This window comes from Notolabrus celidotus, chromosome 9 (genome assembly GCF_009762535.1).
Source record: "Notolabrus celidotus isolate fNotCel1 chromosome 9, fNotCel1.pri, whole genome shotgun sequence".
Taxonomy (NCBI): domain Eukaryota; kingdom Metazoa; phylum Chordata; class Actinopteri; order Labriformes; family Labridae; genus Notolabrus; species Notolabrus celidotus.
This window is the reverse complement of record NC_048280.1, coordinates 11,136,718-11,149,986: the sequence shown is the minus strand read 5'-3', so window position 1 is coordinate 11,149,986 and position 13,269 is coordinate 11,136,718. Positions and strand designations below refer to the sequence as shown.

The following is a 13,269-nucleotide window of genomic DNA, read 5'->3' as shown; positions in this document are numbered from 1 at the left end:
TTGAAGACATGTGGTACCCTCAAATACAGTATCAACAGGATTCGCACATCTGTGCCCCCTCTCACATAACACAGCAAAAAAGAGAGGACTTCCCCTACCCTGGGACAAACCAGTTTGCCAAATGTCAGCTATGAGAGAACTAACCATTAGATTCACATTAAGTTAAAAAAAAAGTGTCTGCTCTCACACATAGGTGAATGATCTAGTCCCAGCAGGTGCTGAACTGGTTGTGACGTACTTACATAGCAAACAAAGCCCTTTAGTTCATGATTTTTACATATTTGTCCTCCTACAGTTTGAATACATTGCTTAAAATGTGTATTTAAAAACCCTTCTTTTGAACATATAAACCACATTACTGACCGAAGATTCTTCAAAACCTCTTGCCATTTGAGCAGAAATAGTTGGTTTCGGTTCCTTAAAATCCTGAAAAGCATTATTCATATTTCAGCAGTGGAGGAGCATTTCATGTACTAAAATAACCTCTCAACCTTCCCTACATAGTTCATATTTTGTAAAAAAGTATCACACTGATTTAAGCAGGTGAACTTTACAAGTGGATGCCATAATACAGGACAGAGTACAACCTTTATCAAAGTACCTGTGGTAGTACTATGTGTTAGCATGTACAGTAGAACACAGCTGTGTACTAGTCCATAAAGGTTCATTAGGTCTGACACTATATCATATTAAGACAGTTCTAAAAAAAAAAATTTTCTTGATTATAGGGTTATGAATTAAACTCAACATAGGTAGTTTCACTTCAACAGAAGTGAAACCAAACACTTTGACTGTGATGGATTTTTCAACTAAACCTTGGATTAAAATAGCATCACATCTTTTTCTCTGATATTAGATTAGTAAGTGTGAATAAAGCAAAAAATCCCTTGCAATTCCATGTAGTACTTTCATCAAGGCTACAAACTGAAATCACTTTCATTAATACGTTTACAGATTGTAGCACTATGTACAGCACCGAGGTCACTTCAGGCTGAACAAAGTGAGAAATCATTCACAGCCCATAAATGAAGTCAACTGTTCCAACATCAAAGCCAGTTATGACAAAGATGATAAAACTTGGGCCACTAGTTCAAACATAATGAAGTCAACAAAGTTAACATGTTAAATCCTTAAATGAAGGAAAGATATTGGAGCTCATTAACCAAAACTTAACAGAGAGATATATCTGAATTTTTTTATTACATGATCAATTCCACCAATACATTTTTGATGTGTAAGCATCACCATGCAGGAGAGACAGCGTGAGAAAGAGAGAGGTTTGCACATTCCACCAAGTTTAAGTATTTCACTGGTACTGTAGAACGAGGTGAATCAGACGAAGGGTATTAACAGCCATAAAAGTTAATCTGACTTGTATTAGCTCAATTGTCAATGTTACAATTAAAAGCTACTTTTGCTAGTTGGCAAGGACCAATAACAGAGCTGAACAATTATAAAATGCTGCTTTGTCAAAGAACAGTGAGTCGAGAGGAGCCTTGTATTGTTGCTGGCTAGTTTGCCTCATCCTTTGAAGCCTCGTCAAAGTTTTCAACAAGATCTGAAATGAAAACAGAGGGGCAAAGAAATGTGGAAACAGACAAAAAACATACAAAGATTAGAAATATGTCTCAATGAGCATAAGAAAGGTTTACCATACCAATTAAACTTGCTTATAAATAGAAACAAAACCAAATGATCAGCCCCTTGAATAAACTCACAAAAGGCTTTTCTTGTGTTCTGAAATACTGTCACTGACACCTACTATAGTTAAACTAATGACATCATGTAAAACTCCAAAAACACTAACACCAAGGACAGTCCCTTCTAAACTGCCAAGTAGTAATTATGAGTCTAATATTTATGAGAATGTATGCAAATCTTTAAAAAAAGGTTAATTTTCCTACCTGGAACCTCATCATCCTCCTCTTCAACAGTAACCATGGGGGGGTTGTTCTCTCCAGCTATGAAAAGGGAGGAGATGGACAGTCAACTCAATGTTGAAAGATACCACACACGCACACTTATGCATGCAAATAAATCCCTAAGAGCTTTATGGGTACCTGGTTTGGGCAGAGTCTCTGCTAATCTCCGGAGGCTGGTCAGACTGTCAGCTCCCAGCTGGTTTAGGATCCCTGGAAGCATCTCTGTGAGCTGCTTGTTCTCAGCATGCCCTGTGATTGTGAAGGTGTTGGCAGCCAAGGAGGCCTGAACTTTGGGATTGTTGAAATGGATCACTGTTCCCTGGTTTGTGAACATATTCACCTACAGCAGGACATCAGATGATTTGAAGGAGAAAAAAAGAAGTAAGGCCACTGGAAGCAATATTTATGTTATTGTTTCAACAGGTGATTAGACTTTGTTCCAGACATATGACCCTTTTCATAAGAGGGATGCTTACTGGCAACAACAAGTATTTAGTCAATGATATAGCACCATGCATGCATAAAAGGAGTTTCTTTTTTTTTTTTAAACCAAAACCTTTTACAGATAACATGGACAGAGGTGATGTATGTATTGGACTGATTATCAGATCAATGCATTCACATTTCTCCATGTATGATGTTGTATATAATCATTTAATAATGTAATATATAGTATAGGGCAGGGGTTCCCAAACGTTTTAGCCCGCGACCCCCAAAATATAGGTGCCAAAGACTCGAGACTCCCACTGTCCCTCACAGTGATTTAATGTGGCTTCATTTAGCTGGTTTGCAGATAATGACCCTACCTATATGAGCATGTGGCTGTTTTTCCTGTTATGAATGAACCTACTGCTTCTGATGCTTTTGATAATTAACTGTTCACTAACCCTAAACTTAGGAGTCATCTGGCAAAAAGAAAGACAGAAAACTCATTACATTTTCTTTTTTCAAGGTTTTACTTCAAGTTGAGCTGATATTTTTTACTATAATCGGTAAAAAAAAAAAACATTCTGGAAGACATCTCACGACCCTCTATTTGTGTCCCGCGACCCCCCATGGGGTCCCGACCCACACTTTGGGAACCACTGGTATAGGATATGTAATGTTAAGTATATATTACTAAATCCTCACCAAAATGAAGACCTGTCTACCTACTTATTTGTGTACATAAGCGGAGGAAGACAATGGATGAATGTAAGAATATCCTGTACCTCCTCAATGCCAGAGATGTTGTTGACTCCCAGCTTCTTGAGGGAGAACTGCAACTTCTTATCATCTGCTGTTGCTGTTCTGTGAACCACCTTCTTCTTCCTGCGAGCTGACCCCTTGAGAGGACAAAAGAAACAGATTTAATGAATGAGCCCAATGAGTAATCTCTTTGAAAAACCTGTTTTAAAAGGTGCATGCGCATTACTCCAACTCACCTTGCCGCCTATGCGGACCTGCGCCTGCAGTTTGGCGAGCTTCTCCTGGTTCATTATCGACTCCTTCATCTTGACACATGAGAGTAAACAGACATGATGATTTTTAGTATGTCAAAAAGTTACAGAAACACCAGTTAAATTCCCAAACTGTCATGGCAGACTCAGGGGCGTGTCGAGGACTTTTTGACCGGGGTGGACCAACTGAGGCTCTCTCATACCCCTTTTCGACCGAGGCAGTTTCAGGGCCAATTCGGAGCCGATGCTCAATTGAGAACCGGTTTTTCGTGTTTCGACTGCGAGTGAACCGGCTCCCGGCCGGGCTCCAACTCCTTGCTGGTCTAGAACTGCAAACTGCTTACGTCAGGGGCGAGGGGCGGGGCGCAGAGTTGCCATCATCAAAAACACCAAATGTGTTTCTGCCATTGTCCTACAGCTAAAAAATAAAAGAGACTAATGGATTCCAAGGCAAAGCAGTGGTCGGCTGAGGAGAAAAGCTGCCGTTGTTCGCCATTGATGTTGTTGTGAGGGAAAGTTTGCGCTAGTGCTGCTGGGAAAAGTGGTCACTTAAATCTGACGTCATGACGTGCCTCTTCCACGGGCTCGAATGGGTGGAAAAACAAATGGGTGCTGTGTTGGTTCGCAATTCAACCAGCTCCGAATCAGCGCGAGCACCAGCCCAGAAATACAACCCGGTTCGCGTTGGTCAAAAAGGGGTCACAAAGGCAGGGGTGGCCAGTGCATTTACAAATAAATAACATTCACCCTTTCTGTCTTCACAACCTACTTTCATTAAAGTATTAAACAGTTGTTATATTCCCTTTGACTTAATAAAAAAAAAAAACATGACAAAGTGGCATAAGTCTTCTAATCTTAATTCTTTAAGGACTTACAAAATATGTTTTTTTTCAAAGTCACATTTGAGGGCACTAATAAAGAAATCTACTGTCAGCATTTTAACTCATCCCAAATTACAGATTTGAACAGAAACCCCACCTATGACAAGGCAAAAAACCAATATAGTTTAGGATTTTGGGGTGGCCAATTGGATTTCCAGGGGTTCCAGTGCCACCCATCTCGACACGCCACTGAGCAGACTAAAGGTTTGATCCAGATAAACACGCAAAGTAGTGCTCACAATCACAATCAATTGCATGACTAACAAAATTAAAATGAATGTAACGGCATTTCATATCGAGGACTTGTCACTAGAATTGGGTGACAGACCTAAAACTCCCCCAAATCCCCCTGTCCTTTGGTCTTTTAAGCCCAGCACATTTACAAGAATGCACAGCTGCATGAAGCCCAAAATAGCTGCTCACTTTTTAGTCCTGACTCAAGTTCTGCAGAAATCTATCAGAGGTGATCAGATAGAGATAGTGGCTATGCTCTTCAGCGCGTGAACAACGGGTTACCTTATTTATAAGATAGGCTTAATTCTTCAGAGTTAAAGTGTGCTGTGTGCTTAGGCTCATTATTCTAGCCTTCGAATTGGGAAGGGAATTTGTCCACCCGAGTTTTCATACTGACAACTGATCTACCGGGTAGTTAGCAAGCAAGGCTAAACAGCTAGCTCAGGCCCTTTCAATTTGAAGCTAGCATTCAAGTATAATGAACATTTTCCTCGCATTCAAACGCATAATGTAAGCTGGGGAGTTGTTCTTTCTTTAATACTGAAAGTTAGTAGAGAGTAGGACAGTCTAAAAGGCCACAGGGACTTTGACTGACCTGGGAGTGTGTAAACACGCGGATCCCACAGTCGACAGGAGCTCGGAGAAAGGAGGGAAGGACGGAAGTGACGCACTGTCATCGATAACACGCAGGATGAGCCCTACATAAAATATATTTTATTAAAATATATAAAAACACAATAAATCAAAGTAAAACAAACCAAAGTTAAATTAAAGTAGAAGTATCTCATTTCAAAAAGCTAATTTAAAATCTACATAGAGCTCTGTACAGCAGCTTCTTATCAAGACTAAAAATAATTACTTCTGACTAAAATGTCCACTAAATTATTGGTATGTTGTTTTAACTGCATTTCTATACACGAAAATTGCCATAACCCTTTAACCAAGGCATTAATAATCATGCATATGACAAATATACAGTGGTCCTGAAGGATAAAACAAATTTACAAAAGATGAAACGCTTTTACAAAGTTAGAGACAAATTTACAATTTGGAAAACATTTTTACAATTTATTAAACAAAATTAAATCAGTAAAACACTTTTGCCAAGGCCAAAACCAATTTCCATTTAAGAAAACAAATTTACAAAAGATGAAACGCTTTTACCATTTCTGAAACAAATTAACGTTTCATTTTTACAGAAAGGGAATGTACCAAATACTGTAAGTGATCCGTAAGTGATCGTGTGAGAGGTCATTCAGTTTGTTTTGATGGAGAGAAACCAAACAGAGGGACATGGTTTACATATTAGGACATCCTCTGGTTTCAGAGTGAGGTGTCAGACCTCAGATGAAAAAGCATCATGTCTCCAGTAAACCTTTATCATGTGTCAGAATTCAGATGAACCGGCCTCAGACCACATAGCCTCAGGCTAAACAGAGTCAGGCTAAAAGGAGTCAGACTTAATGGTAAAAGTGTTCCGTCGTTTGTAAAATTGTCTCCAACTTTGTAAAAGTGTTTCATCTTTTGTAAATTTGTTTTCTTAAATGTAAATGTGTTTTGGCCTTGCTAAAATTATTTTGCTGATGTAATTTTTTTTATAAGATGTAAAAAAATGTTTCCAAACTATAAATTTGTCTCCAACTTTGTTAAAATGTTTTAACTTTTGTAAATGTGTTTTGTCCTTCAGGGCTACCATACAAATAAGTACAAGAAACAGATCACCGAAAGATTAAAAAAAACAAAACAACCAAATACTCTCACTAATTTCAGGCATATTCAGACATTTAAATTCTAATGCTACCGTTTATCGCATTCAAAACGCAAATGTATAACAAATTGTTGCGTTTTGGTTAAGCGGTATATTTTGGAGGGAGTGATAAATGTGTGACATAAACAACGGAAGTCGTCACGTTGGTAATCATGGCGTCCTCCAGTGCGCTCAGAGGCAACGTGATAACTCTTTAAAATGAGAAACTTTTGGTTTACTCGATCAACCCTTATCACTTTCGTTTAATTTTAACACATTCAACTTCGAGACACAAGTCTTCACATCTGGGCTGTTTAATTTAAAGGTGAGCATCATCGGAATTCAGTAGATTAGAACATGTGAGCAAGCTGAACCGCTTTGTGCTAACTGAACTGTAACATCGGGCACCGAGCACGTTGGTATAATAAGGAGATGTATGTATAGAGTTGTTGTTTTCAAATCAATTATGCAGCATTAAGTGGAAAGATATTAGTAAAGGATTGATCATAGGTCAAAAATACGTAATTGAATGGACAGTCCAGTGAGCATGCGGCTGTCCCGAAGTAGCACTAGCGTTAGAATAGCGTTGAAGACTGACATAGTTTGGTATGTTGTGATGCTGTGTGATAGAAAGTCTAAATATGACCTTGGACGCTACTCATTTCATGTTGTTGGATATTCTGCCTTCTGTACCTGTGGCTCAAGACAACCTAAGCCAAAGCAGTAACTATCCTAAGTGGTGTAGCTATAATCCTACCTCATCAAACTATAAACCACTAAAGACTTGTGATATTTCACATACGTGCAATACTTTGATTTACGGTGCAATACCTCAATAACCACGTCCAATATTGTAATTTATTCCATAACATATCTTATTATTATATTCATCTACTACACATGTACTCTGGCTTAGGTTAATTTTAACGTATTTCATGTCTTTAAAAGTACTTATACATTTCTTTGCACAGATAGTATTTTTATTTTTATTTAAGCAAAGCGCCTTTATAAATAAAATGCATTATTGTTATTATTTAGATGTTTGGGATTTGTGTTTAGGTTTATATATTTATTGCCCTTACTGTCTTGTTGTGTCCTTACTGTCTTGTTGTTAAGTACCAGTGTTCCCTTCACCTTGTCAAATTCCTTGTGTGCGAGCTCATTTGGCAATAAAGCTTTCTTGAATCTTGAATATGTTTTTTTATGCTTTGTATCATTTCAGGCAAAAAATATTCTCATAGCCAAAATGGCTTCATTCAAACCTACAAAAATACAAGTGTATCCTAAACTTGGAGAAAAAGTCACACAAGACACCCTGTACTGGAAAAACTACAAGGTGAGTCTCTATATCATTTCTTAATAATGCTTTGAAGCAGATCTGAGAATGTTGTTTTTTTTTAATTCCACTGTATCTTGATTTTCTCCTTTCAGGCTCCAGTCCAGATAAAAGAGTTTGGAGCAATCACAAACATAGACTTCTCCCCAGTGGCTCCACATAACTTTGCAGTGACAGCATTCACAAGAGTATGTTAGCTTCTCTTGTATGAATTCAGCAAAATTAATCAATATTTCCCTTTTATATAGCAATTGTGTTTCCTGTCCATTTTTTGAATATCAAAGTATTAAGTGTGCAATATTGTTTTCCCCGCAGATCCACATTTACGGGCCATTCTCCCAGGAGCCTGTGAAGGCATTTACACGCTTTAAGGACACTGCTTACTGTGGGAGGTTCAGGTCAGATGGTCAGCTGCTCGTGGCGGGATGTGAGGACTCTGTGGTCCGGTTGTTTGATGTCAGTGGCAAGGTGGCACTAAGGATGTTCAAAGGACACACAAAGTAGGTATCCCATGTGTCACTGTCTTATAGGATTTTAGTAGCACTTTGGAAAGAGTTGTGTAAAATGTGTTTTAAACACCCTGCTTTATTTTTAGGTGGCCCCTCTTATCACGTTTATGTTGAAAGAAACATTTATTTTAGTCATTTATCAAAACCAATGCTGAGTTTAGCGGAATCTGAGCAGTTGTTGACTATTCACTTGTTATTCTTAACTGTTCAGAGATACATAACATGTTGGACTTGCATACTGAGTTGTCTGAAGTTCTTTTTGTGAACAAATTGTTGAATGATGATATCTTGAGTGATCCATCGGCTGAATTTCATGATGATCTCAAGTATTCTGACAACCTGTAAACTCTGAGATGGTAAACCAACTGCATCTCATCTTTAATAAATGGCACCTTCATTAAATTTCACATTAGCTTACAGATTGAATATGCTTTTGGGAGCATTATGTTTATTGTGTAGGATGAGTAGATGTCTGTTTTATCTGTATAGTTCTGACCTACAAACACTCTTATCATGTAATCAAACTGAGATAAACTGTCTTGTTTTGTGTCCTCTCAGGGCTGTACATGTGACAGATTTCACTTCAGACCGTTACCAGATCCTCACAGGCTCAGATGACTACACCTGTCGGCTCTGGGACATTCCAAATGCTACAGAGCTAAACACCTACCAAGAACACACAGATTACATCCGCTGTGGTGTCACAAGCAAACTCAACAGAGATCTCTTTATCACTGGTGAGATGGAATCTCCTTACCCAGCATAATTGAGCAGACAACATGTAAAGTCTGGTAGCCATAGAAAACTAATTTGATTCAGTGTTTTTGCAAATGAAAAAAATTAAATCAAAGCTAAATGAAATAGGTCTGTTTAGTGTGACATACAATCCATATTTTTTTCCCAGGATCTTATGACCACACGGTGAAACTGTTTGATGCCAGAGCTGATAAGAGTGTGATGACAATGGATCATGGGCAGCCAGTGGAGAGTCTGCTTCTCTATCCCTCTGAGGGACTCCTCGTATCTGCAGGTAATTGGACAGGGGTGTCCACAACGTGTGCAAACTTGTTGTTTAGCCAAACACTTCCTGTGTAAATAGCAACTGAAGAAACATCCATAAGCCTACTTCAGATTGTAATGGTATTGCATATGCACAACAAGTTAAAAAGTAGATAGTGCTTGACAGACAAGGCCACAAAGGATAAAATCCTGTCATTCTGTTGAATATTTTACTCTAAAATCAACCAAGACACAAAGAACCAACCGCTCGTATAACCTCCCTGCACTTTTACATAAATACTTGACTCTTTTTACTGTTTATCCAGGGTGTAAAAAAACATCTCTTCATCATTCTCTATAGGTGGTCGCTTTGTGAAAGTGTGGGATCTGCTAAAAGGAGGTCAGCCTCTGGTATCTCTCAAAAACCATCACAAAACTGTCACTTCGTTATGTCTCAGCAGCAATGGACATAGACTGCTGTCAGCTTCTCTGGACAGGTATGTGGATGAGTGTTTGCACAGCAGACATGTGTAACAGAGCAGGGAAAATATTAGAAATGTATTAGTCACAGTTTCAACTGACCATTGACCATGACCATTGCAAAATTCTAAGTTTTTTTAATGTGAACCTGATGCCACTATTTGTTTTTCAGGCATGTGAAGGTGTACAACACATCAAATTATAAAGTGGTCCACAACTTTGACTATGCTGCCTCCATCCTCAGCATGGCTTTGGCGGTAAGAAATGACCTTCATCATCAAACAAAAGAAGTGGAGGAAAGTGTATTAAAGCCAAAATGATGGTGCTCACTTCATAGATAGACTCCAAAGGTGGTCAATTCCTTGTTGGACTCATTCTTCTCTCACTATACAAAAAAACCCTGAAAGTGAAGCGGTTCAATTTGCTAGTTTCTAAAACCTATCTTCAGTTGGAGCCCTGAGAGTCTTAAGATGGCTTTGCTGCAGCTGACAGAAAAATCAAGTATCACCTGATAATAATGAGTAAAATTGGATGAAACAGTATATCCTTGGTTTGGTGTCGGAATGAGGATGTAAGATTTACAGAACACACTGTGCAACCTCAGTCTGAACTGAAGACACTTTGCACTTAAAGCTTTTATTATTTTTGAGATGTGCTTTCAAGCTACAGTGTGGAGAAATTGGAATGTTTAGTGATATCTACATCAGATTCTCCCCCTCATATCCTCCCTTGTCCTTGAAGTGACGGTGGCCTTCAAGGACAAAATACTCCTGTGATGCATAATGAATATGATCCTCCATTTGTCAAGTTTTTACCATCAAAAAGTCTATCAGTACTATTTTTTGGACACAACCACTTCCTCTTCTTCCAATGTTGCATAGCCACTAATGCTGCTAATTACAACACTGAATGTACTCTGTTTTTCAAAGATGAATATTGATATATTTTATATCCCAAGGATTATGTTATGCCCTGCTATTACATTAATTGTAGCAGTGTTACTAAAGAGGCCCTAAATCCTTGAATGATAAAACACTACATGTGTTTTCCTCCTCAGCCGGATGATGACTCCATCGTTGTGGGTATGACCAACAGCATTCTGAGCATCAAACACAGGAAAAGCCCAGAGGAGCCAAAGGAAACGTCTGGCCAACAGAGGCGACGACCATCATATCGCGTCTTTGTGAAGGGGAAGAACTATGTCCCTAAACAGGTAAGTTAACAGTATTATACTGTAGTGTATCACACAGTAGCTGAAGTGAGCAGTTTTATACATTGTGTTTGTTCCCCAAGAGATACAGTACATCGAGTGAATTCTGCAAAATTTGATGACAAGCTGACAATGGCTACTGTTTATGCCTCGATCCCTCAGTACTAAAACAAGGCTTATGGGGCTCTTGTAATTAATGTCTTGGTTTTCTGTCTTCTTTAGGATGATTATCTTGTCAGTAAGTCAGTGAAACAGCATTTGGCCAAATATGACAAGCAACTCAAGAAGTTCAATGTCTCGAAGGCTTTGGATACAGCTCTGGAGGTATGCTTTATGTTTATTAAAAACATTAAAAACAAGGGATATTATTTCCACAAGTTTTGTTTTTGTCTTCAGTGTAACTCCTTTTTTTCAAATGTGCTAAACGCAGCAGTGACATGCATAGTGTTGTACAAGTGCAATTTTGTAACTTGGAAGTTGAACTGCATCCCCCTTGCATAAATAAACCTTTGGAAATGGCAGTAGTGTGATTTACAGACATTTTTTATGTTATTCATAGACATGGATAAGACTGAGAAAGCCAGAGATCACAGTAGCTGTAATGAAGGAGCTGGATCGAAGGGGGACATTGAAGAACGCCTTGGCAGGAAGAGATGAACAGGGACTCTCTCACCTGCTACACTTCCTTGTCGGGTAAGATGCAGATAAAACTTCATTCCCTAACCAAATGCTGACAAAATGTATTATCAGATGCAACAAGTTTGATAGCTTGAAGTTGAACTTTTGATCAAAACTACACATTTTCATGAACAAATGCATACTTTTCACATCTTGTTCAGGAATTTAGTGGACCCCAGGTTTGCTCCGGTCCTTGTTACAGCGGCCGAGATGATACTAGACATTTATGAGTCAATCATTGGACAGTCACCAGTCGTGGACCGGCAGCTGATGCGTCTGCAGGAGCTGCTGGAGAGAGAGATCGACTATCAGCAGGAACTCCTGGAGGTGCTGGGCATGTTGGACACGATGTTCGCCACCTCCCTCCCCAGGAAGGAGGTGCCTTGCTCTGGCACCAGCAGGTCAAATGGCCTCGTGCAGGGAGAAGCAAGCACCTCAAGACCACAACTTCAGACCACCTGAGGCTTGTTGAAGGCATAAAAACTACTTTAGACCTGGTTAGAGTGCCTTTAGAACTCTAAAGTCTCCTTTTTTGAGACATCAGACACAAGTTTTCTGACATGACAGGCTGCATGTCCTCAACAGAAACATTTTAAGAGACTGAAAAACCCATGGTCTCACTCTGGTGTGAATGAAAACAAAACAAAGATGACATGCTTTTATTGTATGAAATGTGTGTGTGTGTGTATGTATGGGACAATTTAAATTACTTTCAATTGTAAATGTGTCGTGTGTGGGTACGCCTGTGTTTGAATGACTTCACTGTGATGTCTGCTTTGTGTTTTCATTTATTTGGCATTTACAAATGTTTTATAAGCAGATAATAAATAAATCTTTGTAACTGAAAGTGACTCGAAGTGATTGTGTTCAAGTTGTTTGAGAAAAGATGACAGAGGTTGCAATATGCACTGATAATCATCCTTTGATCATCATCCATTTTCATGGTGTCCTCAGGGTCTATCGCCTTCCACTGGAGGTCGCTGTAACCTCAAGGAAACAGTCAACTTTCCCACATAGGAATGAATTTGCATTAAAACAGACGGAAGACAGAAAGCATCAACACTGTCTTAGAAGAGGATGCTGTGTCAGAGGAGGCTGCAGCTCACACTGCGAACAAACGACAGAAAGCCTTTTCTCAACTTGTCGCTTTAACAGCGACACTTTGAAATAGCACACCGAGGATGAGTCTGAGATAGCTGCTCTTTCTTCCTGCGACATTCACGCGTTCTGTAAGGTTTCTTCAGTGGGAGTTTGAGCTCCTGTGAAGGTAGGTGCATGGATATTATTTAACCCTTTCTTCCAGCTGTAGACTTTTTAAAATGACGAGTCTATGTGTTAAAATGTCGAGGGTTTGCTAAAAGTAAACCTTGCTAATTGGGTAAAGAGACCTGTTTCAGTTATTGCGCAGCTAAATAGGTCAACACTTAACTCATTTTGAGTCACTGAAAAACATAATTGATATTTATAAAGCTGAACTACTGTGTTTGCATGTGGATATTAGATTATGTAACATTAATATTAGATCTGTAATGAGCATTTCTTTTTCTATTTCACAACATAAGGACTCTTTTTAGTCTAACTGCTTCTTAGCTTTTTCATGCTGTAATATATGGTCTATAATTGTTCACATAAATTCCTATAAATTCTAAAGAAAGAGTAATGCATTGGAAACTCTTTAAAATGGTTTAGATATGACTTGGCTGTTCTGTTCAGTTTAGAAAGAAGCCACCGGTAATAAAATAAATAAAGATCTGGTTCCTGCGGCAATGAAAATAATCAATCTCCCACTTGACTTGCAGTACTTGCTTTCATATTGCTTGAATTATTTACTCTG

At 38.7% G+C, this 13,269-nt stretch overlaps 3 protein-coding genes across 5 annotated transcripts in view; 2 read left to right on the top strand and 1 right to left on the bottom strand.

Moving 5' to 3' along the window:
- Positions 1–1,181: 1,181 nt before the first annotated feature.
- On the bottom strand, positions 1,182–5,174 carry LOC117818455 (transcription factor BTF3-like). Its single transcript, XM_034691322.1, has 6 exons — positions 5,072–5,174; positions 3,347–3,415; positions 3,134–3,247; positions 2,061–2,262; positions 1,905–1,961; positions 1,182–1,558 (listed from the first exon to the last, which is right to left on the bottom strand). The coding sequence occupies exons 2-6, from the start codon at positions 3,413–3,415 to the stop codon at positions 1,512–1,514; spliced, it is 489 nt and encodes a 162-aa protein (XP_034547213.1). The 5' UTR covers positions 5,072–5,174; the 3' UTR covers positions 1,182–1,511.
- A 1,192-nt stretch (positions 5,175–6,366) lies between these two features.
- Positions 6,367–12,282, top strand: utp15 (UTP15 small subunit processome component). The gene is made up of 12 exons (XM_034691320.1): positions 6,367–6,548; positions 7,446–7,559; positions 7,655–7,747; positions 7,875–8,059; positions 8,627–8,805; positions 8,973–9,098; positions 9,429–9,564; positions 9,720–9,804; positions 10,605–10,760; positions 10,980–11,081; positions 11,317–11,450; positions 11,597–12,282. Exons 2-12 carry the CDS (start codon positions 7,470–7,472, stop codon positions 11,895–11,897), a joined length of 1,587 nt encoding a protein of 528 aa, XP_034547211.1. The 5' UTR covers positions 6,367–6,548; positions 7,446–7,469; the 3' UTR covers positions 11,898–12,282.
- Positions 12,283–12,483: 201 nt separating this feature from the next.
- LOC117819585 (rho guanine nucleotide exchange factor 28-like) overlaps positions 12,484–13,269 on the top strand; it is a 42,270-nt gene continuing 41,484 nt past the window's right edge. For 2 of the 3 annotated variants that reach the window (XM_034693026.1, XM_034693027.1), the window contains exon 1: positions 12,498–12,702. The gene's annotated coding sequence lies outside the window, so the exon portion shown is untranslated. Of the gene's footprint in view, positions 12,703–13,269 lie in introns of all 3 variants that reach the window. The other variant, XM_034693025.1, reaches the window with a different exon arrangement.